We start from the raw sequence: 26,634 nt of genomic DNA on the forward strand, positions 1-26,634 counted from the left end.
AATATACCTAGCCAAGTCAGTGCCTTCGTCATGTTTTCTTTGGTTTTTTTGATGGTACTGGGGTTTGTACTCAGGGACTCGTGCTTGCTAGGCAACTGCTCTACCACTTCAGCCATGCCCCAGCCTCACTGTGAACTTTTAATGGACTTGTGGGAGGGGCGCTGCTTATTGAAAGGCTCTTCTGTGCTGGGCACCGGGGTTTGCCCTTCATGCAGTTATCACTGCATAGTTTTCATTCCTCTTTATAGATGTATGAGCATGAACCACCTGAAGTTGCTTTTTTTGTAAGCTAAAACCCCAAAAACCAAACAAATAAGGGAGTGAAAACTTGGAGAGGCTCATTTATCCATTTGTAAACCCTCACTGGTTTCACTTCAGGTGTGTTAAACCCGTTATTCTAGACAGAAACTGTTGGTCTCTTTTCCTATTTTGTGTGTTTTGGAAAATATTAGACTGGTGACCCAAACCATATTGTGGATAGGGCCCACATTCTGTCCTGAATTGATTTGCCATTTGCCCACATTAAAATGTTATCAGAATGTGTTTTTCTTCTTGTAACAGGAAGGAGACAGGCGTATGAAACTTCAGAACATGGTCAAGTTTCCCTTGACTGGCCTGGACATGACACCTCATGTGGTTAAGAGAAGCCAAAGCAGCTGGAGCTTGCCATCCCATTGGTCCCCATGGAGACGGCCCTATGGACTCGGGAGGGACCCTGAGGACTACATCTATGACCTGTATGCTGTGTGCAATCACCATGGCACCATGCAAGGGGGGCACTACACAGGTCTGCAGTGCGAGAGGCTGCGTGTGTGCGACGTTTTCTTCAGGCTGTTTGCTTGTGGCAGGGTGATGTGGCTTTGCAGCTCCCTTTCTCTTCCAGTGGCTGTGCCCACTGTGAGGCTGCTCATCGCTAGACCTCTATCCAAGAACACGTCTGTGGAAGTCTTCCTCTTTCTCCTGTTGGAGGAAATGTGTACACAGATAGCATGGTTGAGCACACCTGAGGATTCGCTCTGCTTAACCCAGTGGGCCTCCTCGATGGAGGTTTTGCTCTACTTTCTTAAGGTTCTAGCACCTCCCTTGTTTAGAATGATTGTGAACCACTTTTGAAGTGTTATTCTTTTTGCTTTAAGGTAAATTTGCTTTTTCATTTATAAAGGCAACTTTGCTCATCATAAGCAATTTAGAAACTAGAGAGAGGTAGAAAGAATACCATTACCCATGGGCTTTTCACTCAAAGATAACCAGTGCTAACATCTTAAAAAAAGCATGATAAAATATACATAAGACAAAAGTTGTTACCATTTTGCCATTTAAGCATACAGTTTGGTGGCATTAAGTACACTCACATTATTGTGGAACCAACATCACTGTCCATCTCCAGAACCTTTTTCATCTTCTCAAATGAAAGCTCCATACTACTGAACAGTTAACTTCCACTCTCCCCTCCCTGAACCCCTGACAGCCACCACGTTTATACATTTGACTACTCTTGATACCTCTAATGAGTGGAATCAGACCATGTTTGTTCTTTTGTGACTGGTTAATTTTATTTAGTATAATTTGTTTAAGATCCATCTGTGTTTATAGAATGCATCAAACATTCCTTTTTAAGCCTGGATAGTGTTCCATGTGTGTTGGTAACAGCTTGATGTATGCTTATATATCCAGTGTTTTTCTGTAATTTTTTGCTATTATTTTACACTGCTATGATGCTACTGGTGTGTTCTATTCAGGTGGACATTTATTAAGAACCTTGTGGTTACTTGCATGAACTCTGTTACACCAGAGATGAATAGGTCCCAACTTCTGTCTTCCAGGAGTATAATCACATAGCAGGAGATGTAGATTCAAAGAAATTTAAAAAGAGCAGTACTGTGTTAGTAGTGGTGGTGGGAGTGTGAACAGTGGACAGAGGAGCCAGAGGAAGGTGTGGTCAGGGTATGTTGAGGGCAGGAAGAGCCACTGAGGTCAGAAACCTGCTGCCTGCTCTGTACCACCTTAGGGGCTGGTGGGTTTAGAGGTATCACACGTACCTCAGGACCCCTTATGTTGCCTGGTAATGTTGTAGCCTCTTAGTTTGCATAACTGCACTCTGATGTTTGATGATGAAATTGCCTTGATACCGCATTTCTGAGGACACATCTCTGTCATTAATTGGCACATTCTCCATTGTTGAAGAGCTATATGGTTTCCGGTTTTGACTTTTAATCAAATACTGAGGAACATCTTTGAGCATGTTCGCTTTTCTGAATTTTAATTCTGAACTTTTTTGGAATTGAGCCTCAGAAATGAAATTATTGGGTAATGGCACGCACGAACTATGGAGGCCAGGCAGATGTTAGGGCTTCTTGCTTGGATATCTGTTTATGTAAAAGTTGATGTGAGAACGATACTGTTAATTTGGTGTATCAAGTCAGTTTGGTATGGGTGGCCATGACTCAGATTTCTTCATCCTTTATACGCTATATTTAATGCACATACTTCTCAGGGCCTTATTTCTTCATCAATTCAGGGTTTCTGTGATGAGACCCTCGCACATTAGGGCTGACGATTTATTTATTTATTTATTTTTGCAGTACTAGGGATTGAACTAAGGGCCTACATCTTGAGCCACTTCACCAGCGCTTTTTTATGAAGGATTTTTCGAGATAGGGGTCCACAAACTATTCATCCCGGCTGGCTTCGAACTGCGATCCTCCTGCTCTCTGCCTCCTTAGTAGCTAGGATTACAGGCATGAGCCACTGGTGCCTGGCTGGTTTTTAAAGTTGGGTGGAGATGAAGGAGGAATCTCTGCCAGTTGGTATTCACACATCCCTAGCAGTTAAGCCTTGAATTCCCTGCCCTGCCAGCAAGGTAAAAGGTTCTGTCAGCTTTCCAGCTTTGCATACTACCTTTTCCAACCTGTTCTTCGCCTCCCTGGGAGAAGGAGATCAGGAAAATGGCTGCGTGCAATTTATTCTTTTTTTATTTCCTGGTATTGGGGTTTGAACTCAGGGCCTCATGCTTGGTAGGCACGTGCTCTATCACTTGAGCCACTCCTCTAGCCTGCAGTCTCTTATTCTTGTAACCTTTTTAGCTGAAGTTCTTTAAATATTTAGATGCCAGTGGTGGCAATTGTTTGTGGGTGGGATGCTCCCCATCTTTGAGTGTGTCTCAGATAGAGCTTGCCCTGAGAAGCACTTGCAAGGAGAAGCAGAAGTTCCACATGTGCTCTGACTTCATACAAGGTGAAGGATTCATTAAATGCTTGGATATATTTTACCTTGTGTTTTGGCTTGAGCCCAGTTTAAATTATGATATGTATGTCTTGCATACATTGTTTCTGTCTTATGGGGGCCACTTAAATAAAGGTTGTATGTCTGGCTGGAGATTTGCTTTTGTGGCATTACAGTAATACCCGTGTCCTTTGGTACTGAGTTATATACTCAGGGACTCTAAGAATGAAGGGGGTTTAGAGGTCATTTAACTTCATATTTGTGCAGTAAGCCATCACCAGCATCCCCAGTGGATGTTCATCTAGGTTAAGCTTTGGTAAAGAAGTCATCTCCCACTTACAACACTGCTTCTCAGGAAAATGTGGACTGGCTCAAATACTTTCTGTTATTTCTCCTTTCCCATGTTTAAACTGTACCACTGCTTGTCGGCTGTAGAAGATGCCTAGAGTCTTGTTTAGAGACTATTTTGGATACCCTCGTGCACTGTTGAATGAAAGATGCTCTGCTTTTCAGTTGCATTGGAAATGTCTGTTTGGACATGTTCTCTATTTTGCACTAGTTCTGGCTATAATTACATGGTGTGTGCATGGCTAACTTGAGCAACGATTCTAGAACAGTGCTTCTCAAACCATCTGTGATGAAGACCTTGTTTCTTTCTATTTTAAAACTTCCAGTGTTTCATGAGCCAATGCTTTTGTAAAAAATACAGTAAAAATGCCATAGCAGTGTCAGATAGCTATAAGAGTTTTGAATGTTTATCTCCATTTTGTTGCTTCTCCTGTTGTGGGCAGGCACCAGTCTTTGAGCCATAGTTCAAGTAGCATGGGTCTGGAAAACACTTCAAGAGGCAGTGCTAGGAAGAAAAGCAAGTAGAATTATCTCGTGACTACACTGCTCACATGAATGACTGTGTGGCCTTGTTGGCACCATGACCGGGAGCAGGGCATCATGAAGAGAAAGAAACTGAACTCTGCTCCCTTTTCTTGTCCTCTTACAGCTCCTCCCCCATTTCACACTAGAATAGCAGCCCCCTGGGCAGCTGGGTCATCTATACATCAAGCCTGGCCTGACAGCAGTGATCGAGCCAGAGCTGTTGCTGCTGCCTGTGTCTCTATTTCCCCCTGGGTCTGGTGGGTCCTTTGCTGCAAATGACTTCCCTCTCCACATTACTAGGTTTTCCCTCTGCTTTTTGGGGTACCTATCTGTATAGTGTCCCTTTTTCATCTGGGTCTCCCTCCTCCGCTTTTTGGCTGTACTGGGGTTTAAATTCAGGGCTTTGAGTGTCTTACAGTTGCATCCTTGCAAAAGTGTTGTGGTTTATAGTGCCTCTCAGGACACGATATGCCCTGTCCCTGGGGCCATACCGTTTGTCCGCATTCAGCTGTTCTAGCATCATCTGTCCTCCAGTAATGGATATTTTTAGAAAAAGTGATGATGATGCGCCTTTTTGGGTCAAGTTTATAAGACCCTTGATAGATCCTTACAGGATGACCTGACTTCCTGAACTCTTGAGGTTTTCTCTTTTGCAGGGTGGAGGTGCACTGAGGATTACCTCCAGGGTCTTGTGTGTGCTGTGGGTGTGCTCTAATGCTGAGCCACACCCCCAGCTCCAAGCACTTTCATCTTGTTTGTTCCTGCTGGCACCTGAATGCTCCTTATTTCTATCTCAGGCTTAGCATTTCAAATAGAGAGAAAGCCTCATGTGTTCCTGTGCTCCAATTCCATGGACCACTGTTTGTGCTACCCCCTGAGGGAAGGAGGACTGGTTTGGGGGGTGGTGCAAGTGCAAGCTCAAGGATTAGGTAAACCTCAAATGCACTTGGCTCTGCCTTTCACCAGCTGTATGACCATAGAAGTGCTAGGTTGTCTTTTTGAGCCTCTGTAAGTTGAGAGTAATAATAAATCTCAGGATTAGATGACATGGGTGATGTATTAATTGTCAGATATTAGCTGCTGGATTATTTCTGGTAATATTATTTCCTATTGCTAGTATACACTAAAATGTTACAACAAAATATCAGAGTTTTTAACCTTGGCACTGTTGACATTTCTGCTGGATAACTGTGTTGTTTTGCGCTGACCTGTGCATTGTAGACATATCTGGTCTCTGCCCACCAGATGCTGGCAGCACCCTTCCCCAGTGTGACAATCAAAATGTCTCCCTTCCTAATTTTCCTATGCAGTGCAGAATCGCTCGGATTGAGACCCAGTGCTTTAAATAAATAAGATTACTGTGTTTTCTGAGACGAAACAGAACTGTTATATACTTGGAATAGTTTGGAATCTCTCGGAACATTTTGCCAATGTGATACGGAATTTGGAGTTTTTTCTTAACTTTTTTCTATTATTATGTGCAGCCTTTAAAAGTCGCTAAATTAATTATATAAGTCAGAAGGATGGTGCTGGGAAGAATGGAAGTGCTGACTGGGCTTTTCTTGGCAGCGTACTGTAAGAACTCTGTGGACGGTCTCTGGTATTGCTTCGATGACAGTGATGTCCAACAGCTGTCAGAAGATGAGGTATGCACACAGACGGCCTACATCCTTTTCTACCAGAGGCGGACAGCCATCCCATCCTGGTCAGCCAACAGCTCAGTGGCAGGTAAGCCTGATTCTGGTTCTTGGCAGAAGGTGGTAATTCACGGTCATTGAGAGTGTCTCAGAAGGGTTTGTGACTGCATTTGACTAGATTAATTCTCACATTCCCATTTAACGTGGGAACCATTGTGATGCAGTCATGGAAGCAGGGGTAGACTGTGAAAGCCAGGGTGGACTCGCAGAGTTCACCTAGTGGTGGGGCAAAGCCTGGCTCAGACAGCTTGCAGTATCTTCCTGTGGAATAAGTGGGTGGCTGAGCGGGATGGTAGCCGTCATGGTGCTCAGAAACCTCCTCGTTGGGTTTTGTTGGCGCATGTCCCATCCGAGCCACATATTCATCTTTAACGTGGGTGTCACCATAACACTTTCCTCATGGGGTCGCATGCATAAAAGTAGGTAAAGGTATGGAAAAGCATTTTGTAAAGGATAAAGTGTCATTAGAAGAGAAGACTGACCTGTTCTGTTAAGGGAAGGCATGATGGCTTGGTTTAGCTGATGGCATTTAGCTTGAGTTAATAAATGTAGGAACAGGTGCCCACACACAACACGCATGCAGCCACACAAGTTCTGAATGGGGGCAGGTGCTTCCTGCCACAGCGTGAGACTTCCAGAAAATATGACAGAAGACTGAAACGTGGTAATGTGTCGGCAGGGCAGGGAATGGCAACCAGTGCCCCTCTCCTGGCCTGTGTGGGGCAAGTTCACAGCAGCATCAATGAAGCTTCACTCAAGCCCCACTTAGTGTGTAGGTGCTCACTGACTGACAGGAAGCAGAAACGCGAGTGCTCTTAGGCCTTCCTTCTTTGCATTCTGAATCTGAGATGGGCTCAGAAGTGGCACATGCTTGAGGTTGACCTGAGACGCGCATGCTGTTCCATTCACCCAATTTCAAGAGCATGTTCTGTTGCTCTAATACATACTTAAGGGCACACGACAGTAAAGCTAATTTAAAAAAAAGCAGTGCACTGTAGCTCACTCTCTTCTCCGAGTCAGAAATATTGCTCAAGAGCTTCTAACAGTGCCTGGCCTGGCATGTAGCTGCTTAATAGACATTTCTAGTAGATGCTGCTGCTGTCTGGATGATTGTCCATATTCCATGCTCTTGCCAAGCTTAAGATTCAGATGCTGCATTCTGAAGTATCATCCCGTACTTGTCTTTCTTTACTGCAAGCCTTGTGTGCAGGAGATGCTTCACAGTTCTTCGTTGTCACTGGGGGTATTTGGCTCAGGAACTCTGTTTCACTTCAGAGAGAAGACATCAATTGCCCTGGTTCAGTTGACAGCACCTTCATGAGATGTGTGCCGCGAATTCTGGCCATGGTCCCTGGGTGACCTCACCCCCCACTCCCTTTTCTGCAGGTTCTACAAGTTCTTCTCTGTGCGAGCACTGGGTGAGCCGGCTCCCAGGGAGCAAGCCAGCCAGCGTGACCTCTGCTGCCTCCTCCAGACGCACCTCCCTGGCCTCGCTCTCGGAGTCTGTGGAGATGACTGGGGAAAGGAGTGAAGATGACGGTGGGTGAGGGATCTGGTGACAGATCTCTGTGATGGCAACTCGTGACATAGCACAGGGCCCCTCACTGTAGGGAGGAAGTCCCAAAGAGATTGAGAAAGGTGAGAGCTACAGAGCTATGCAGAGAAACTGCACAGCTGTGGCTGTGACTTAAGATCTAACTTTTAAAAAAATGGGCTCCTTAGCTCTTTGTGAACTCAGGGCTTCCCTTTCGCTTTGTCCACTTTCATAGTCCTCTGTGCCTCCTGGAGCCTTGACTCTGGGTAACCAGGCACGCTTCTTTCAAAGTGCTTTTACCACTTGAGCCATGCCATCAGCCCTTCAAAGTGCTTTTTATATCCTCACAGTGGCTATAATGGCTTAGAGAGATTATGCCTTACTCAGGGCCACCTGGTGTGGAGTTGCTGTTCCTGGCCTAGCATGGAGGGACTCTGGCTCTCTCAGCTTCACACTTCTTCTGAAGATAGTCAGTGTAAAGAGTGGGAAACTATGATAAAAATAGAACCTGTTTTTTTTTTTCTAACTTTCACTTACCACATGAGTAACAGCAGGATAAACCTTAGTTCTGACAGAGACTTTGAGTGGTGGTGGTGGGGTGGAAGGGGGGTTGGGCAACTGAGAGCCAGAAGGAGGAGAGGTGAGCTCAGCTTCTATAATGAGCATGGTGAGTCATCTTCCAGTGAGGCTTACTCTGTGGCCGGTGTTTCAATTGCTCTGATCTGCTCCTAGTGGTGCTGGATCATGCTGAAAAAATGAAGTGAAGCTAAAACTGCAAGAGGCTGGAAGAAGGAGGCCAGACCACGAGGTTGGCACCGAGGCTCCAGCTCTGCCAGCTCTTCCAGCTGATTGCTGGTTTATTTATAAAATAAGACTATTTGACTATTCTAGTCCAACTTCTAGCTCCTCACATTTCATGAGCAGCCAACTAGTGAACCCTCCCCTGATTAGGTGAAGGTTGTTTTTATACAGCCTGTGAACTTAGAATTCACTGTCATTTGACAGTGAGCTTTGGTGTGGCCTGCCTCAGTCTGTTTTTAACAGTATAGTTGGTGAAATCATTTAGTGATCGAGGGGTGGGTGCTTGTAGGTCAGAGCTTCTCTTAGGACTTTATGCAGACAGTTTTATAAATGCCACAGCTACAGTATCAAGTGTGTATAGAATTCAACTAAGAGTATTTTCTTTGGCAGTTTCAAGCCACTGCAAATACAAGTTTCTTGTGTTTTCTTTGAAGTTTTAGGTCACTCAGGGTGGTCTCTAGCTTTTTCCATGATCTACTTTTATGGTCAGCTATTGTAGACTACCTTCCTTGAGTGAGGGGGTCAGGGCTATTGGGCTTGGGTGTTAGCTCCGCCTTTAATTATTTGTGTAATCTTGGGCAGGGACTTCATTCTGCGAGCTCCAGATGTCCTTTAGGAAGGCGAAGGGCTGGTTAGCAGCTCCTGTCTAGTGAGCTTATTGGAGTGTCAGGTGCCCTGCTGGCCACACACTTCCAAGATCTGATGTAATTATCACATTAGACTTATGGTCACACTGCAGCTGACCACATACACCTGCTGCCTTTTTTCTGTAAGTTATGTTTTTGGAACACAGCCATGCCTGCTGGTTTGTATTTCTAGTGGCTGCTGTCGCACCGTGGTAGCAGAGGTGAATGGTTGCCTGCACGGCATAACCACCTGGGCCTTGAGGGGTGTACTGGCACTGATGTAGAGCCAGGTGGCACAGAGGATAGCTTGCTGGCCCCAGTTAGGCTCCAGAAGGATGAGGTCATATGGAGTCCTTGACCCCAGACAGGCTGACTCCTGCCATTCCCCACAGATTCCCTGTGTTCCATCTTCAGTATCTTAAAACAGTTACTGGAACGCTTTGGTTGATTTAGTGTAATGAATTCTCTCTGCTGTGTTCAGGAGGCTTTTCCACTCGACCATTTGTGAGAAGTGTCCAGCGTCAGAGCTTGTCGTGCAGATCTTCTGTCACCAGCCCCTTGGCTGTCAATGAAAACTGCATGAGACCCTCCTGGTCCCTGTCTGCCAGGCTGCAGATGCGCTCCAACTCTCCCTCCCGGTTCTCAGGGGACTCTCCCATTCACGGCTCCGCCTCTACTCTGGAGAGGATTGGAGAGGCAGGGGATGACAAAGTCTCCATCTCTTGCTTTGGTAGCCTACGAAACCTTTCTAGCAGCTACCAGGAGCCAAGCAACAGTTACGGTCGACGCGAGCACAAGGCCATGGGCCGGGCCCCACTGGCTGTCATGGAAGGTGTGTTCAAAGACGAGTCAGATGCCCGCAGATTGAACTCTGGTGTCGTAGATGCACAGAACCAAAACTTAGCACAAGGGGATTGTTTGCCTCCCGTCTCTGATCCATTTGACAATAATAACCAGATTGCTTATGTGGATCAGAGCGATTCTGTAGATAGCTCTCCAGTCAAAGAGGTGAAACCCCCAGGCCACCTGGTCTCCCTCACAAAGAAATCAGAGAGCACAGCCAAGATATCCCCCAGTGCCAGAGGCACTCCTGAGCCAGAGAAAAGTGTGCGGAAGGGACGACCGGCCCTGGCGAGCCAGGAATCGTCTCTTTCAAGTACTTCTCCTTCCTCTCCCGTCCCTGTGAAGGTTTCTGTGAAGCCCTCCCGCTCTCGGAGCAAAGCCGATTCTTCTGCCAGGGCCAGTGGGCGGCATTCGGCCCCTGCACCAGCCCAACCCAGGAAGGAGTCGTCTCCCAAGTCCCAGGACTCTCTGTCTTCTCCTTCACTGCAGAAGCAGAAGTCGACCTCTGCCCTTGCTAACAGCTCAGCCTCCACAGCTGCCAAAAAAGCTTCAGGCCCTGCCCCCAAAGGCCCCTTTCCTCCTGGAAGGAGCAGGACTTCAGACCGGAGCTTGAGCCGAGAGGGCTCCCGACAAAGTTTGGGTTCTGACAGAGCCAGCATGACCTCCACCTCCAAGCCCACCTCCCCTCGGGTGAGCCAGGCCAGAGCAGGGGAGGGCAGAGGTGATGGCAAGCATGTGCGTAGCTCCTCCATGGCCAGCCTGCGTTCCCCCAGCACGAGCATGCGCTCCAGCCTGAAGAGGGATAGCAAGTCTGAGGACAAAGGGCTGTCCTTCTTCAAGTCAGCCTTGAGACAGAAGGAAACCCGGCGCTCTACTGATCTTGGCAAGACAGCCTTGCTATCTAAAAAGGCTGGTGGGAGCTCTGTCAAGTCAGGGGGGAAGGGTACTGTGGAGGACAAAGCAGAAAGAGGCCACCTTCCTCCAGGCCCCCAGCAGCCCAGTGCGAGCACACTTGGAAAGGAACCGCTTGTCTCCAAGGATCCCACTTCCGCCAAGCATTCCCTGCTGTCTGCCCGCAAATCCAAGCCTTCCCAGCTGGATTCCCGAGTACCCTCGCCTCCCAGTGGCAGACAGGCCGCGGAGAAAGCCTCCAAAAAGTTACCTGCCAGCATGCGCACCTCTGCACGGCCTTCTCATACACCTCAGTGATGTTTCTGCGGTCCAAGTGTTTTATCTGTAAAGATAGTTATTTATTTAGAGCCCTTTCCCTCCCACCAAAGCCCCCTATGCTTTGTTTTGTATTTTTTGGGCCATGTGCCTGACTGTGTGTGTGCGTGTGTGTGCGTGCGTGCGTGCGTGTGCGTGTGTGTGTGTGCGTGCGTGTGTGTGTGTGTGTAGAATTCAATTGCAAATTGTTACAAGTGTCGCCTTATTCTGCCATTGAACCAAATAACAGCCATAGGCAAAGCAATGATACCAAGCTAACTGGAGTAATTGCAGAGGATTCTCTGGCCAGTCCCTTTAGCAGTTGTATGTTTCTTTCTAGAGAACTCTAATGACTTTTGTTGGACACTAGGGTTTTGGAACCAGTTAAGCTTTCATTATGTGTAAAAGGGTGGATTGTTTAACTTGTGTGTGATCATTGGAGTAGGATTTGTCCTCTGGTGGATTGACAGTGGCACCAGGAGCTCCAAAAACTGTGATGTGAACAGGGAAACAACCTGAGGGAAGCTGTTGCTTTCTGCACCTTTGGCCCTACTCCCAGTGTTTAAGGGCAATATTTTAATACTAATGTTCTCAGGTATATATACTCAGCAAGGCTAGTGGATGCACATCAGGAAATGGATTAAAGAGGAAGGTGACATGTGGGTGATTGTCATTTCTCCTACTGCCACAGGTGGAAGGTTCAGAGCTGCAGGAATGTGCAGTGCCCTAACCTGTATTGACTCATTGCACAATCAGAAAGCCAGTCATAAGTTAAATTTTTTTCCTTCTAAATTTGGTAGTGAAGGCTATTGGGATTTTACACTGCAACAGAGCAATTAACGCCTTTGAAAGATCCCTGAAAAAAAAAAAGATTCTAACCTGGAAGCATGAATGGATACCTTCCTTCCTTGGTGTTGCCTTGTTCTGTGGGGGGAAGACTGTGCTGCCCCTGGTGTGCACCCTTACATTTTCTGTCCTGTAGCTTGGAAAGGAAAGAAGTGGCCTCTTGCCAAGAGTGAGTGATGGCTGTGTTGAACAATGTGTGACCAAGTGTTACATGTGCGCTTCGGGTCCTGCCTGTCAGTCTTTGCTATGACTGCTTTTCAGAAACTCATCTATGTCTTCTCTGTGCTGAAGGTTTAATCTCATACCTGGAACTCACAGGAGGATTTGGAGTGTATTCACTGACAGTGGCGGTGCAAATGGCGTTTCTTATACAGAAAAGGGGGCTCCTCACAGAAATCTCACAGATAAGCAAAATGCATATGTTTTCAAGCTTTGTGGAGGTCTCCTGGCATTACTTTGTAGTTCCATTTTTAACGTCTTTTCTCTTTGTCTATTTTTTTAAAATGTCAAGAAAGTCATGGTCCTGATTCTCCTTCAGCATTTGTCACTTGTCGTAAAACATAGCATGCCAAGTTTATGTGCTTTTAAATATTATTTTTTTGGTCATGGACTGAGCTTTTTCTTGAGTCCACTTAGAATTTCCCTTCCCTTTTCAGTATTGCTGTATACTAAGCGATTGCCGCACACAGCTGTGAATTCTGCACTGCCTTTTTTTGCTTTTTATTTTTTTCTATGATACCTCATGAGAAATAGGTTACACAATTTTGCTGCTGATTTGAGCATTAGCTGGTGACTTGCAAGCCTGGAGGCCATGTATGTTGGGGGCAGCTGGAATTTTAGACCCTTGCAATACTTAAGGCTTAAGCATTCAGCTTTGGCCTGTCATCGTAGTGTTCAATGCTGTGTATTGAATGAGAGCCTGCAGCACCCAGCCCCACACCCTGCTGCACAGGGGTCCTTGTTCTCCTGGACAGGGCTCCATGGTTCCCCAGAGCAGTGCCGCTCTCAGCCTGGCTGCTCTTGGTGTTCGCACTGCTTCCAGTGCACAGTGACAGCCACTAGCATTTAGCATCCCTCTAGTTTCCCTGCGCTGCTTTTACTTCCTGGGAAATGCGTTCCAAACACGGACCCACCAGCATCAGGAATTGAACGCTTGCTGATGTGAACGGCTTGCCTTGTTCCTAGGTAGATCTCGTTCGAAATCTGTCCAAAGCTCTGAAGCAGTCTTAGAGTTGAATTAGACAGAGGGTTTGATAACAGGTTTTTGGCATTATCAGTTAAGCATTAATAGAAACTAGCTTAATTTTCATAGTGGTAAATAGTTTTGTTCTTGAGTCCTATGGGAATGGATTTTCCATTATGTGTAACGTCTTTAAAACACACACGCATGCACCTCTACAAGAGTTTTTAATTTTAATTTCCATGGAGTCTAGAAATAAATTTTCTATAATAAAACCTATAAGCTGTATGTCTGGGATTTAGTCCTTGTTTCAAATTTAATGAAATAGAAAAATAGCAGGAGGTCTTAAGGCATTGCCAAGGCCCTTGCTGTTACGTTTCCATGTTAGTAAGCAATGAGAATTTCATTTTTTCTTATTATTAGGCACATCTTTAAGATACAAAAAAAGATACTTTGCTCATAAGTTGGAAGGTGCTCTCTGAAGTGTGAAGTGTCTTACGGGAACATTGTTGCTCTTTGGTAGGGTTAGGGCTTGGTGGTGGTGGCACATTTTTCCGTGATAGTTGGCACAGTGGCCATGTGTGTGCCTTGGGGTTAAAATCAAAGGAGGGCGGGCCTGGCTTTCTGGTTGCAAGCAGATGGGCCTGGTCAGGGCAGTGGTTTTCTGGTAAGCACACACACTCACCAGCATAGTGCTGCATTTGGGGTGCTTTTTGCTTACGAAGCCCTTTTATTCTTGATTTGCTTTTCTCTAAACATCCAGTGCACTGAGGCTGCTCATGTAAGCCAGCCCTTCACCTTGCCTTTGCAATTCCTTACATAGGGTGGAAGCACAGAGAGAGACCTTCTCCCACCTCTTGTATTTTCTCATCTTAAAAGCAGACTGAGAGTAAGTTAACATATACAGAACCAATAGCAGTGGGTGTTCGGAGGGTCTGTGGTTTGCTAAAATGTTGTAATTATCAAAGCCTGCCTTAAACTCTTGGATCTTTCTTTGGTCACTCATTCATTCTGCAAACATTCATCCAGGGCCTGCTTTTGTATTTAAAGGAAGCTGAAAGCTCTCGGGTTGGCTGAGGCTTAGGACCCCTGAGAGCACAGCCCACCAGGCAAGGGGCTGCTGGGAAGGGAAGCTGGCTGGAGTGACAGTCCTCAACAAAGACCTAATGTGTTGTGGTCAGTTGGCTCAGGCTTGTGGTCTTCTCCCTGGAAGCCAAAGCTGCCCCTTTCATCTCTGCAGACACTGTACTCTTCCATCTGCCAGGGTCACACTGAGTGGCCTCTTCTGTTCAGGGGTTCAGTTCATTAGGATCTGGGTGTCCGTGTTTGTGTAAGATGAATGGGGGGGTTATTTTGTGAGTGGGAAAAGAATCATCTCTCTAAATTAGCTATCATGAAAGAAATAGGAACAGCACAAACAGGAAACAGTAGTGGCCACTTTAGGGAAGGCAAAGTGAAGAGCTGTGAAGAAAGGTACTTCAAATAGCATTTATACAAGTTGGCAGACATGTGACATTCCATTGCATCCTGACAAATTACTGAACAGCAGGGGTATTGTTTCCCTAGTTGGTTGTCACTGTTGGATACAAAGAGAACTAGTGTTTCCAGGTTGTGTTTTTGAGATAGTAAGCAAGTCACAAGCACAGTTTCAACAAAACACATCCTGGAGGTGTGATGATGCTTACGTTTTTTTTGGAGTGGAGAAGAGCAAAATTTGCTGACAAACCAGTGCCTATCGTAAACATAAACACAAGACTTAACTGTTAGTGTGTAGGCTGTCCTTGTCTTTACATTCATAAAGGTTACGTTCTGGTTAAACCTGACTACATGTTTTGGGGGAAACCCAATGCTTTTATTCAAGTGAACACTCAGTGACTCACACTATTTTTTGATCAATTCACAAAGTGTTTTTGCAGCTGCATTTTTGTGCATGACCATTTTTCCCCAAGTAATGAAAACAATTTTGCATGCCTCCTTCCATCTAATCCAGAAAGCATGCTCTCACTACCTATGCAAGCAACCAATAAAAAAGTGTAGACTACACTAAATGTTAAGTTTTTTTTTTAAAAAGGCAGTTCTTAGATTTTGGAGCTCTATTTTTGAATTTGTAACTTTTAAATGTGGCTTAATTATCAGTTTAGATGAACATGAATGTGACTTTTGGTTTGCTTTGCATAGATGTTTCTGCCAGCTGTTTGGATCATTGGCTAGACTGTGTAAAATAATAGGTATTTTGCAAGCAGAAGTGGAATTGGATGTGTGGACCATATACTGGTGTATATATTGTATTTAGCTTGGAGACTTTCCTAAAGTATTTTGTTCTAAAAATAACCTGTCATTTTGTATAGATTTTAATTGTTATATCTTCTAGGTTTCTACCGCCGTCACAAGGAAAGAATGTGGCTTCAGATAGTGCGAACAGTTTGTAAAATACTTTGGTAGAGACATGGAGCTCGAACAGGAAGGCTTTGGAGCTTTCACTGGTGGGATTCATGATGGTGTTGCACTGGAGACTTAGGCCTACATCCAGCTCACACTCATCTAAAGCCAGTCTTTCCCAGGCTGGGGAAGAAGGGATTTGTAGTAGACTTGAGAGGCTCTCCCCAGGGTTCTCCTACACCACTTCTGAGTGACTTGTTCAAGGCTGTGATACCTAGCATTCCCTAGGATCACCTGGGGAATGTGTAATGCCTGGTCCCCTTCCTGTGTTGTTGATCTGATAGTGCAGGAACTGGTCCCAGGAGTTACAAATACTCTAAAGCTCCCAGGTGTTTCTTATTTGCAGTCAGAATTGAGAACCACTGTGATATGCCATCCCTTTGAGAATGATGGCGAGAATCACTGCCACACGCACGAGTGACCCCAATTCTCTTGTTTTGGACAGGAAGAGAAAGGAAACCACGGTGACAGTCTCCTATTTGAAATACCAGGCCAATGTGGAACTTGGCACTTGCCAGTCTGGTGGGATACAGGCAGGGTGCCCTGAGGTGTCTGTGTCCTTCTCAGAGCTGTTCCCTCAGATCCACTGTGGGGCTGAGACCCATGGGGGAGGAGGAAGAAAACACATAGAAAACCTTCCTAGCCTTGGAAAACCTGTCCCTGCTTTTGATAGATCTATTGACATTTTGTAGTAATTGCAAACCCCAGGCTGCCACTGGATTTCCTGCTTAGCTCATTCTCTACTGTAGTTCTTATCTGGAATGTAGTTTCAGAAATTCTTTTTAGTTTGAAAAATGAATGTGAAACATTTTACTTGGAATCTTTTCTTTTTTACCCCTCATTGCTATTTTTTTATGTAATTTTTAAAAAAAAATCAAGTAATACCCCCCAAAATCTGGCAGTACATGTTGCCTGTGGAGGCAAATGAAAATTAGTTTTAATCTGTGGTGAGTTGGGCACATGTGACATCTTCAGAGTAATGTACTGTCCTCGGATGGTTTCACCCTGTTGAGCATCGTGCTGCCCACAAAAAAAAAAACCGGAGCACCATTTACTTGGTGTTTTCACTATTTGAAGGGATAAAGAGGTTAGGGAAAATCCAAGTTAGAAATGCCTCTTTAGAAAGGCCTCCCAGGGTGATGGTACTTGTCACAATTGTGACAGTCACTATGAAGTTTTCTAGGTGCTATTCTAAATGGTGTGGGTCACTGTGGAAAGGCAGTCACAGTTTCCGAAATGAAGGTTCTTTGTAGACCTTTCCTTTCACACATGAATTTGTCTTTCATACAGGTTTGCTCACCAACTGTGCCTCTCACCACTGGTTAAAATTGAATTCAAGACCCACTACAAAAATAGTTTCTTGATTGAACTCCTCCATATTTATATTGGCGTTTCTCTGGTTGTCTTAAAAGCTGCGTGTCGTATCACTGCGCAAATCATTGGTATTGCTCATGCATCTTCGGCAGTGAGTGCTGTGCAGTTTTCTTCTGTAGTTGTGCAGTAACACGGAGGGCAGGATGTCTCTCCCAAAGATGGCAAGAAAAGTACGTCATACCTTCTCAGACCAAGTGCGTGAGACGTGCCACTGACTTCTGTTATTTATTTGTATGTTTTATTATTCAAGGTGTATGCACTTTTAAGAAGCAGAATTTATATTTTTACGTTGAAAATGTTTTATTTCTGAAACAGCAGTTGATTATATAGTATACAGTTGGAAATAAGAGAAAAGTGGAAATGTAACCATATAATAAATTTATTACACAATGTCCTCCTCAAGCTATATTCCTCTTTTCTCCCCCTTGACAACCGCTGTCTTTTTGGTGTTGACTAATATTTATACTGCATTGATCTATACAAAATGCTTTTTCTAAAAAGAGCAAGTTACAAGATACCAACCGATAGTCTATGTAAGTTCAAAAAGAAAGATCACATCTGTGCTCGTCATTTTCACAGTATCATGTGGTTCAGATGTAGTTTGTCCTGGGCCGAGGAGCTGGGCCACTCACTTTGGGACTCTGCTCTGACTGACTTTCAGCGTTTCCTGTTGTTGTTCCTCTGCTTCCAAGTTTTTAGAATGGAGCAAACAGCAGTGTGAAAGAGGTCTTTCTCAGCCTTTTCTCACCTCCTCATGCGTGGTACCTGTTCTGAGGACAATTCCCTGTTGAGGATGTCACATTCCTCATGACCACTTGGGGGCAGTAGAGATCTACACAATCAAATGTGCTTTGAAAGCCACATCTGATCCTCAGCCTCACTTCTCTGAGGGTAGAAATGCTTATTCAATGTGAATTGAGAAGAACAGCATCAGTAAGCTGGGCTTTCTGCTCAGGTGAGTGCCCCGCCATCCTTTCTTCCCAGAAACCAGTGAATCTAGTTTTCTAATGGACAGCAGAGACAGTGCTCTCATTCCAAGGACCAATGTGACACACATGCCATAAAACCCGAGGTGCTGCCCCGAGAGCCACTCTACTCTTCCATAGTTAGGCTTTGCTTTAGGCTGTATGCAGATTTTCACCATCCGTAGTACTGGGAGCACGTCATGAAATGTGTAGATTTAATAGTTCTGCAGGTATTTCAAGGACCATTTTGTTCACCAGGCCAAGGAGGATTATCTTCAAATACTTGGTTGGTCATCAGCCTCTGTAAGTCTTCCACGAGAAAGTGAAGGTGGGCAAAGCCCCTTGCCCTGGACCACGAGCTCCTGTGTGCTGAAGTGCCCAGGAGAACGAGGCCACTGACTCAGCAGGAGTCACCAGCCCAGCACCCCTTCCCCAGGCAGTTGCCTCAGTTCTTCACGTGGATGTTGCTTGCTTCATGCCCTTTGTCCACCGGGTCCACGCAGGTCATCTGGTGGGTCCACCGGTCCGGGCGGGGGTAGGCTCTACCTCACACAGAATGCTTTGGGATGCAGTCTTGATTTGTCGGGTCTTGCCATCCATGTTTGCTCCCTTGCCAACATTTGCTCCACAGAGGGAGGACAGTGTGCCCCCCGCCCGCGGTGGTGCATTTTTGTATCTGTAACCTCATACATGTTTCTCAGAACCTTTATGGGCATGTCACTAATTTTGTTTGAGGTTTGGATTTGTTACAGGTCCATTTTTCTTGGGGAAAGTGGGAACGTGATGTGAGACCACTGTAAGAAGTCAAAATGGGGCATCCCTGCCACTGGTGGGGTCTTGGGTGTGTGGCAACCCTTGTCTCTCTGGGGCCTTTCCACAAAAAGCAGTCAGGTTCCAGGGACTTGGGGACAGTGAGAGGGGATTGAAGATGAGGGACATGCAGTGTGGACTAAGGAGGGTCCACACCAGCCTCGGTTCCAAGTCCACAGAAGACTGTGTGGGGAAGGTGTCATTTGGCTGTCTTAAATTCACCACCAGGGGTGTGAGCACGCTCCAGGAGCCCACTGTCCTGGCCAGGGCCAGGTGGTTAACATGACATTCACTCCCTGTGCCTCCCTCCAGGCTTTCTGCCTAAAATGCTGCTTTCTGAGGTGCACGATGACAGCCCCATTCCCTCCCTCTACTGTCTCACCTCACTGAGGGCTTCCACAACACTGCAAATCACGTCACTACCTACCTCATTTTCTGCGTACCACTCATGACCATCTTGCTCCTGCCAGCTCCAAGTATGGCAAGGAGGTTGCTGCTGGGCCACTGCCCTTTCCCAGGTGCCTTTGGAGTGCCAGGCACATGGCGGTCTCTTAGTAAACGTTTCCTCACTGGCTGGATTGAGCTGGGAGTCTTCGTAGCCGTTCTGAGCCGAACTTCCCTGTGCAGAAAGTGGAGAAGAGAGACACTTACGTTGCAGTGGTGCCTTTAGCACGGTGCTGGGCACCAGCAAGCTCCTGGGCCTGCAGGTATCATCACCATAGTGATGGGAGGAGGGGCTGGCCAGGGGGCCACAGGGGAGCTGCTCACATTCCAGGCAGGGAAAACTGCACTTTGTGGAAACCCCAGGAGTCTCTGGAACATAGGGCAGAAGCAGTGGGAAAAGGGGGTCAGGAAGGCCATTTAAAGTGACCACATATGACCAACTACCTTTGTTCTGAAGTAAATTGACAATCTAGGAAAAGGTTTTAATTTAGGAGGGGAATGAGAGCTAGTTTGTACTTAGCGTGGTCACCATGACAACAGTGTGCTGTGGAGAGCCCAGCTGGAAACTGATTGCAGGAATGGGGTGCAGGCTGCAGGAGGGTACCCTGCACAGTCCCTGCTATCTCCACCTGCCAGCTGGTCAGCCCAGCCAGGTTACCCCACTTCTCTTCACCTGCAGAATGTGAATAATGGTGATGGTGCCATTAGTAGTCATCAAGAGGCTTCATTGGGTGTTTGATTATTGACACTTGATGTAATTACTAATGTGTGTGGTTCTATCTGTTGTCTTCCTGCTTCTTTGATGTTTATTCCACCTGCTTTATGTCTTTCTCTTCTGCCTTGATTTTTTTTTTTTTTTTAGCTAAGTTAAGGGCTAGAGGCATGGTTCAAGCCAAAGCCCTGAGTTCAAACCCCAGTATCAACCAAAATAAAAATCAAATATTTTTTAAATTCTAATTTTCACCTTTGTTTTCTTTTACCTGTCTTTTAGTGGTTATCCTTGTGCATTCTTTTTTTAGGCAGTGTTTGGCATTGAAGTCACATCAAGTGCAGAGATTACAGGTGTTTACTGCCACAGCGGCTTTTACTGTGCATTCCAGATTTATACAAGTCTAAGAAAAATTAGTGTATTTCTACCTCTTCAGGGCTTCAGGATACTAATTCCCTTACCCTCTCCCACCTTGGCTGTTTGTTGACCCAATTAACTGACACCAGGATTAACTCTGAGTCAGTACTCCCTTAGGTTTACCATCCACTTCCCATGACTCTTTGGCCTTTCCTGGATTTCAGTGTTTGTGCCTGAGACTATTTTTCTTCTGTCTGAAGAATTTCCTTAGTATTTGTTTTTAAGCCTGTATTGATGTGTATTCTTTTACTTTTTTATATCGGAAATATTTTATTTTACCTTCACTGTTTCTTTTTTTTTTTTTTAGAGGACATCATTTGTGTTTATTAGTCCATATATGTTTTGTCATTAAAGGACTTAACCTTTATTTATTTATTTATTTATTGTGGTACTGGGGCTTGAATTCAGGGCCTTTGCCTTGAGCCACTCCACCAAGGATTTTTCGAGATAGGGTATCACGAACTTCTTTTTGCCTGGGCTGGCTTTGAACCACGATGATCTCTCCCTCCTGAGTAGCTAGGATTACAGGCATGAGCTACCAGTGCACAGCTAGGACTTAACCTTTTGATTATGGAGTATCTGTTTTAGGCAGGACAAAAGACTAAACAGCAAGGACTGTGTATTTCCTCATTGAAAACATTGCTACAAAGCTCTAAAAATAGAAGAGAAATAGTCTAAAGGCTAAAATCTTTATTCTGGAAAATAAATAGTTCAGTCTAAGAATTGGGGATTTAGCTCAGTGATAAAGAGCCTGCCTAGCAATTGTGAATCTCTGGGTTCAACCCCAGCACTAAAAAAAAAAAAATTAGTCTCATAAGTGTCCCCTGAGCTGCTAGGCATCAACTGGTTCCTCCCCAGTTCTTGCTCCCCAGCTGCTGTGTGTTACCTTAGTTCTAGTCTCTCCTATCACTTCCTGCTGCTTGGGCCTCAAACACCACACTCTTCTTGACCATACCCTCTCCTTAGCCACACCCTTTTCTTCTCCACTGATAACACCAGAGTTCAAGCCACCATGATCTCTACCCTGGATCGTATGCTAGCTTCAACATCTGTCTCCAAGTGCTATAACAAAGCACTTTTGACTGGGTTATTTTACAGCAGTAAGTTCTGGAACCAGGAAGTCCAGGATCAAGGCATTGTTCCTCACAGATCATGCTGCTCTGTGTCATTACATGTGGAGGGCAACAAGCTTCCTCAAGCTGCTTTCACCAGGGCACCGATCCCATTCCTGAGGGCTCTGCCTTCGTGGCCTCATCACCTCCTGAAGGTCCCACCCCTTAAATCTATTGTGTGAAGGGCCAGGTTCAACATGTGAATGGGGAAGGGAGGCACCAGCCTTCAGAGCACAGCACAGTTTAGTCACGCTCCCTTCACGTCGGGCACAGAAACAAACTGCCTTTCAGTGTTTTGAACACAGGCCTTGGTGCTTGCTATTTCCTCTGCCAGGAATGCTGAACCCCAGATCTTCACAGGGTGAGTACTTCTGATGGGGCCACTGTGTCTGACGTGGCCTGCTCACGCTGCAGCTGTTCTTTATCATGACACTTTTATTTGAATAGGACTTCATGTCTGACATGATTCTTACGTGTTCACTGGTTTACCATCTGTCTTCACCAGGGATTGTAGTTACACAGAAGCAGAATCTTCTGTCTGATACATGTTCCTCTGAATATTTTCAGCTATGGAGGTAACTGAATGTCCAACCAAAGTAAACTCCATTATTTTAATTTTGTATATATGCATTCTGAGACCCAGAGATAGTAAATAACTTTCCTACAAACCACAAGTGATAAATAGTAGATCTAGGATATGAGCTATGAACTTGTACCTATTTTACTTCAAAGCTTTTAAAAAAATTAAACCAGTGTTTTTTGGTGGTGCTAGGGTTTAAATTCACGGTGTTGGACTTGCTAGGTAGGTGCTCTGCCACTTGAGCCATGCCCCCAGCTCTTTTTGCTCTGGTTATTTTTGAGGTAGGGCTTTGGTTTATGTCTGGACCAGCCTTGGACTGCAGTCATCCTACCTAGGTCTTGGCATAGCTGGAATTATCTGACTGTGCCCAGCCATTTTGTTTCTTTTTTCAATATTCTGCATGATATTAAGCAGGAAAATTTAATAATGAACATGCATGTCTGCATTTAGTAATGTGGTTACTAGAAAGGGACTTTTAGATTGGATATAATCCTTTTCTTTGTAATCCCTGAGTAGTTTTTACTATAGCAAATTCAGAAAGTGATGAAATTTCTGTTTTGGTAACAGAATTAGGAAAGCCAGAGCCTCCTTGGGTTGATTTTTTTTTTAAACTTAGAATTTTAGACTTACAGAAAAGTTGCAAAACTACTTCAGTGAATTCCCATATACTCCTCAGCTTTTCCTAATAAAAGCTTGTATAACCATAGTCCAATGTTTACAGCCAGAAATTAGCATTGGCACCATACTGTTAACTGTGAGCAGATTTCATCTGAATTTCACTCATTTATTTCTCCACTAAGGTCCTTTTTCCTTCTGTCTCACAATCCAAGATCAGGTTGCATATGACATTAACTTCTCATGCCTCCATGGACCCTTCAGCTCCAGACTTTGACATTTTTGGAGCATACTAGCCACTTGTAGAGGGTGTCATTCAACATTGGGTTTGTCTGATGCAATATTCTCATGAGTTGATTGAGGTTTTGCATTTTTTGGCAAGAATCCCACAAAAGCAACATGCCCTTTTCTGTGCTTCTCAGGGGAATCAATAAGTCTTTGGTGTTCTTCAGCTTGATCACTTGCTTAAAGTGTGCGCTATACTGCTATTCTTCCTTTCATCCTTACTGTGAATGTTGGTACATATAGTTTTTTAGGCCAAACAGATATCCTGTTTCTCCTCAGATGTTGGACCCGCTAATTTCAGCATCCATAGATGTGGCTCTGGCCTCCAGTACCTTATTACCGTGGCACTCTAATGGTGCAGAGAAAGTACTTAAAAACCTCGCTTATGAGAAGGCCAGAGGCAAGACGGGCACAGGGTTGGCTCCGTGCCTTCAGAGGGTCACCAGGGATCAAGGCTCTTCTCTCTGCTGTTCTCAGCACATTGGCTTTGTCCTCAGATTTGGCCGTCCATGGATGCCACAGTTCTGCAAATGTGACAACATCTAGCTGAAGAAGGTGGGACCTTTCTCTCCCCAGTTCTCTCTCAACCAGGAAGTAAAATTCTTCCTAAAAAGCTGCTTCTCTCTGGACTCCTTCCCTCCATTCCCACTGAGCAGAGTCTGGGTCTTGGGCTCATGACCAAGTTGTGGAGAAAATGAAGGAAGGACCTGACATTCCGATGGGGACAGGGCAGGTGTGTGCTGACTGAGGTGCTTGAGAGAGTGTGTGCTGGGGGGAAGGCAGCAGTGTCTGGGCCCTGCGCTCAGTAAACCTTCCTGGACAGAATCAGGTTCTTTGTTGCCTGGAGGCTTATCTGCCATGACCTGACAGCACTAGATCTCTTGACTGTGAAATCAGAGAGGAGAGAGTGCCTAGGAGAGGGGTCAGGTGATAGCAGCATGACAGCCAGGTGGCCAGGCTGGGTCCCGGTAGGGACATTCCCAGCTCAGCCACACCCTTGGCTTCTGGTGCCTTATCCTCCATCTGGGAACCAAACTTCTGGCCCTGCAGTCACCTCTACCAAAGCCTTGGAGGAACCTCAGGAGGCATTTTGAAAGGAAGGTGAGACCTGCTCGCTGCTCCCAACCCCTCTGCCCCAGGTTCTCCGGAAGGAGGGGCTGAAGGAACGGCTTGACTTGTGCACTCCCGAGTCCAGCTCTGGGGGGCTCCAGTGCAGCCTGGTAGCTTGTTTGGTAAATAATGACATTGTTATAAATATTTAATCAGTCAAGGGACTGCAGTGCATGAAAAATTGATGAGGTCCCTGGGTGGGAAATGCAGTCTTCTCTCTACATGGGCTCTGGAGGAGGCCGTTAGAGGCTGATGTTGGCTCGGGCTGACACCTGTATTTGTGGTAGAGCTGATGAATGGCCAGAGAAATATTCTTCACGTTTAGGAAGCATCAATCCATCATGCTGGAGTTTAGGCTGAGGGAAGAATTCACAGCCATCAATATTGGCCGTGTTTATTAAGTACTGCGTGCTGTGTGAGACAGCGAGTCCCATGGCGGTCCTGGGAGCAGAGCCTCTGGAAAGGGCACAGTGGCTTGTTGATGAATGACTTTAATAAGCAGCAGCTTGGAAGTACCTTCAAGTAAGAAACTAATAACAATAATTAGATGTTTCTTAATCATTTATTTATTTTATAATGTATGCCTGCCTGCTTCCAGAAAAAGAACGGAAGTGGCTTGCAATTAAAATACATCTATCCAGGACGGTTCAAATGAAGATAAACAAGAGGTCAGAAACCAAATTGAGAGAGTGAATTTTTCTTAATCAACTTTCCTGCTCCCAGCTGAAAATACTGCATTCTCTTTCCTTGGCAGTCACCTCATGCTTCCTAGAGCTGTGGAGCAGATGTGGAGCTGCAGCCAGTGACGTCTGGGGGACAGGACGTGAGGTGGGAGTGTGGTGTGACCTGTAGCCCCAGCATCTCTGCGCTGGGCTCCCAGCTGCATTTGCACTTTATTCATCATCACTGCAAACCAATCTGTGTGCCTGCAGTGGGGCAGCACGAAAAATTAATGCCCTTGTGTCAGGCAGAGCTTGTCAGAGTGACATCACGGGGAGGGATAGCAAAAGGGACACAAGTGGCACTTTCTACTTAACAGCCTCTCGTGTAACCCTGAATGCCGTCTCTAGAGCCTGTGGGTCAGGCTGATGGGCTTCAGCAGCCAGCCAGCCCCTCCCTGTAGGTGGAGGGCAGAGCCCATCATTGGGCATAGTTCAATCCATGTATCAGGAGCTGGCTTACCCCTTCCAGATGAGAGCAGAAGTCCCTGTGGTCAGAGCTGGGTGGCCTGTGTGTGCTGAGCCACCCTGGGCACAGAGGATAAGGCAGGCAGACAGGGCAGAGACGCTCTGGGGGCTGCAGAGTAGAGGGCCCAGGGACTTGGGCAGCTCTCTGCTGCTTTAGATCTTGAAAGGCAGAGTGGAAGTTTCCCAGCACATTTAGGTGCCCAACAAACCGTTGTCCCATTGGATCCAGTGTTGTCTTCTTTCTGTGCCAGGAATGCGCTGGTGTAGTAGTTAAGGTCATGGATCCTAGAGCGGTATTGCCTAGGTTCAGATCCCAGCCTTACTACTTTGTGGCCTGGGACACATCGTTTAACAATTTTAGGCCTCTGTTTCATACACGGAAAGTACTTAGAAAGATGTGTAGTGCTTGGTGTTAATCAGATTAGTGATTGTTATTTTCCTGATCTTCATCCAAGGTAAGTGAATGAAGAAGGGTCATGGAATACAGTGACCTAGCCTGGTGCCACATTGAAAAAGTCACGTGGTAGAGCTTTGGAGAGAGTTAGGGACTTGCTGAATGGCCTTGGGAAAAATCTACATCTTCTTATTGGCCCACTGAAGAAAGAAATCTCTCAAGCCTCCTTCCTTAGCAAAGATGAGCATAAGACTGATGTTACCTCTGTGAGATGCCCTCCTCGCCCCCAATGCCAAGCAAGGCACTGTCGCATGAAGAAGAAAGATACAAACCTTTTCTGCCTTTGTGGAAATTTGGTAGTATGTCTTAATGTGAAAACACTGCATCTCTTTCCCTTGGAATTTTAAAAAGATGACAGGACACTCACCTGGAGGTTCTGATCCAGTTGGTCTTAAGTGAGGCCTGGATAATTGTGTATTTTCATGATCCCCCAGGTGGTTCTGATGTGCAGTCAGGGATGGGAACCTCTGGTTTACACTGATAATTGCAATATTTAATTTTGGAATATATCTCCCTATTAAATAATGAGCCAGGAGGATCTGCAGGAAGCTTGTAGAACTGATGTAAGATTGGGAAGGGCCTGTGCATGATTTTGTGTGGGATATGGATAATAAGGTAAATAAAAAATGGTTCCCAAAGTGCTGGAGTTTGGGAAAACACTGGTTTGGAGCTTTGGAACCATCCAGTTTTCTGCACTGGCCCATGAAATAGGAACTCCTGTCAGTACTTAGTGGGTGTTAGGAGGCATTGAGAGATGCAATGGTTTCTCTGGATCAACAATCTCGTCTTTGCAGTAGAACCTACTAATTGTCTGCCGTAATCCATCCCAGTCTACCTGGCCAGGAGTTGTGTTTCCTAAATTCCCTCCACTTCCATCTGGTCATGTGAGTAAATTCTAGACTGGTGGGCATGCAGCATCCAGGTCACATCGCAGTCACTTCCTTTCCTCCCCTTCTTGCTGGCTGGGAATTGGCCAGGCCTGGAGCAGCTGCCTCAGACCTAGGGAGGGAAGGCACATATAGGGGAGGGCAGTGCAGTCCCACAGCTCTGCATTGCTGTCACTGGACATGTGAGGAAACAAAAGCCAGTTATCTTATTTAAGACATGCAGCATGACCAGTACCTTCCAGTTATATGTCCACTTGGTGCTAGTTTTGTCACCTTCCAGAATTGTAGGAAGAGGACAGAGAGGAGGACAAACAGGAGAGAGAAGGGCAGAAGGAATGTGTGGGAGGATTTTTGTCACTCTTTGTCTCTTCTTAAGTCCCAGAAAAGCCTTCCCTGAACCTGTGAGCAGGCCACCCTC

General features: G+C 45.7%; 1 protein-coding gene across 2 annotated transcripts in view; it reads left to right on the forward strand.

Annotated features, from left to right (window-relative positions):
• Positions 1 to 17,035, forward strand: part of Usp31 (ubiquitin specific peptidase 31) — a 72,994-nt gene extending 55,959 nt beyond the window's left edge. For both annotated transcript variants that reach the window (XM_020153717.2, XM_074059562.1), the window contains exons 13-16: positions 562 to 787; positions 5,665 to 5,823; positions 7,179 to 7,331; positions 9,235 to 17,035. In XM_020153717.2, coding sequence (XP_020009306.1) covers positions 562 to 787; positions 5,665 to 5,823; positions 7,179 to 7,331; positions 9,235 to 10,805 — 2,109 coding nt within the window. In that variant the 3' untranslated portion in view covers positions 10,806 to 17,035. The remainder of the gene's footprint in view (positions 1 to 561; positions 788 to 5,664; positions 5,824 to 7,178; positions 7,332 to 9,234) is intronic.
• Positions 17,036 to 26,634: the final 9,599 nt, after the last annotated feature.

Source organism: Castor canadensis, chromosome 17, assembly GCF_047511655.1.
Source record: "Castor canadensis chromosome 17, mCasCan1.hap1v2, whole genome shotgun sequence".
Taxonomy (NCBI): Eukaryota; Metazoa; Chordata; class Mammalia; order Rodentia; family Castoridae; genus Castor; species Castor canadensis.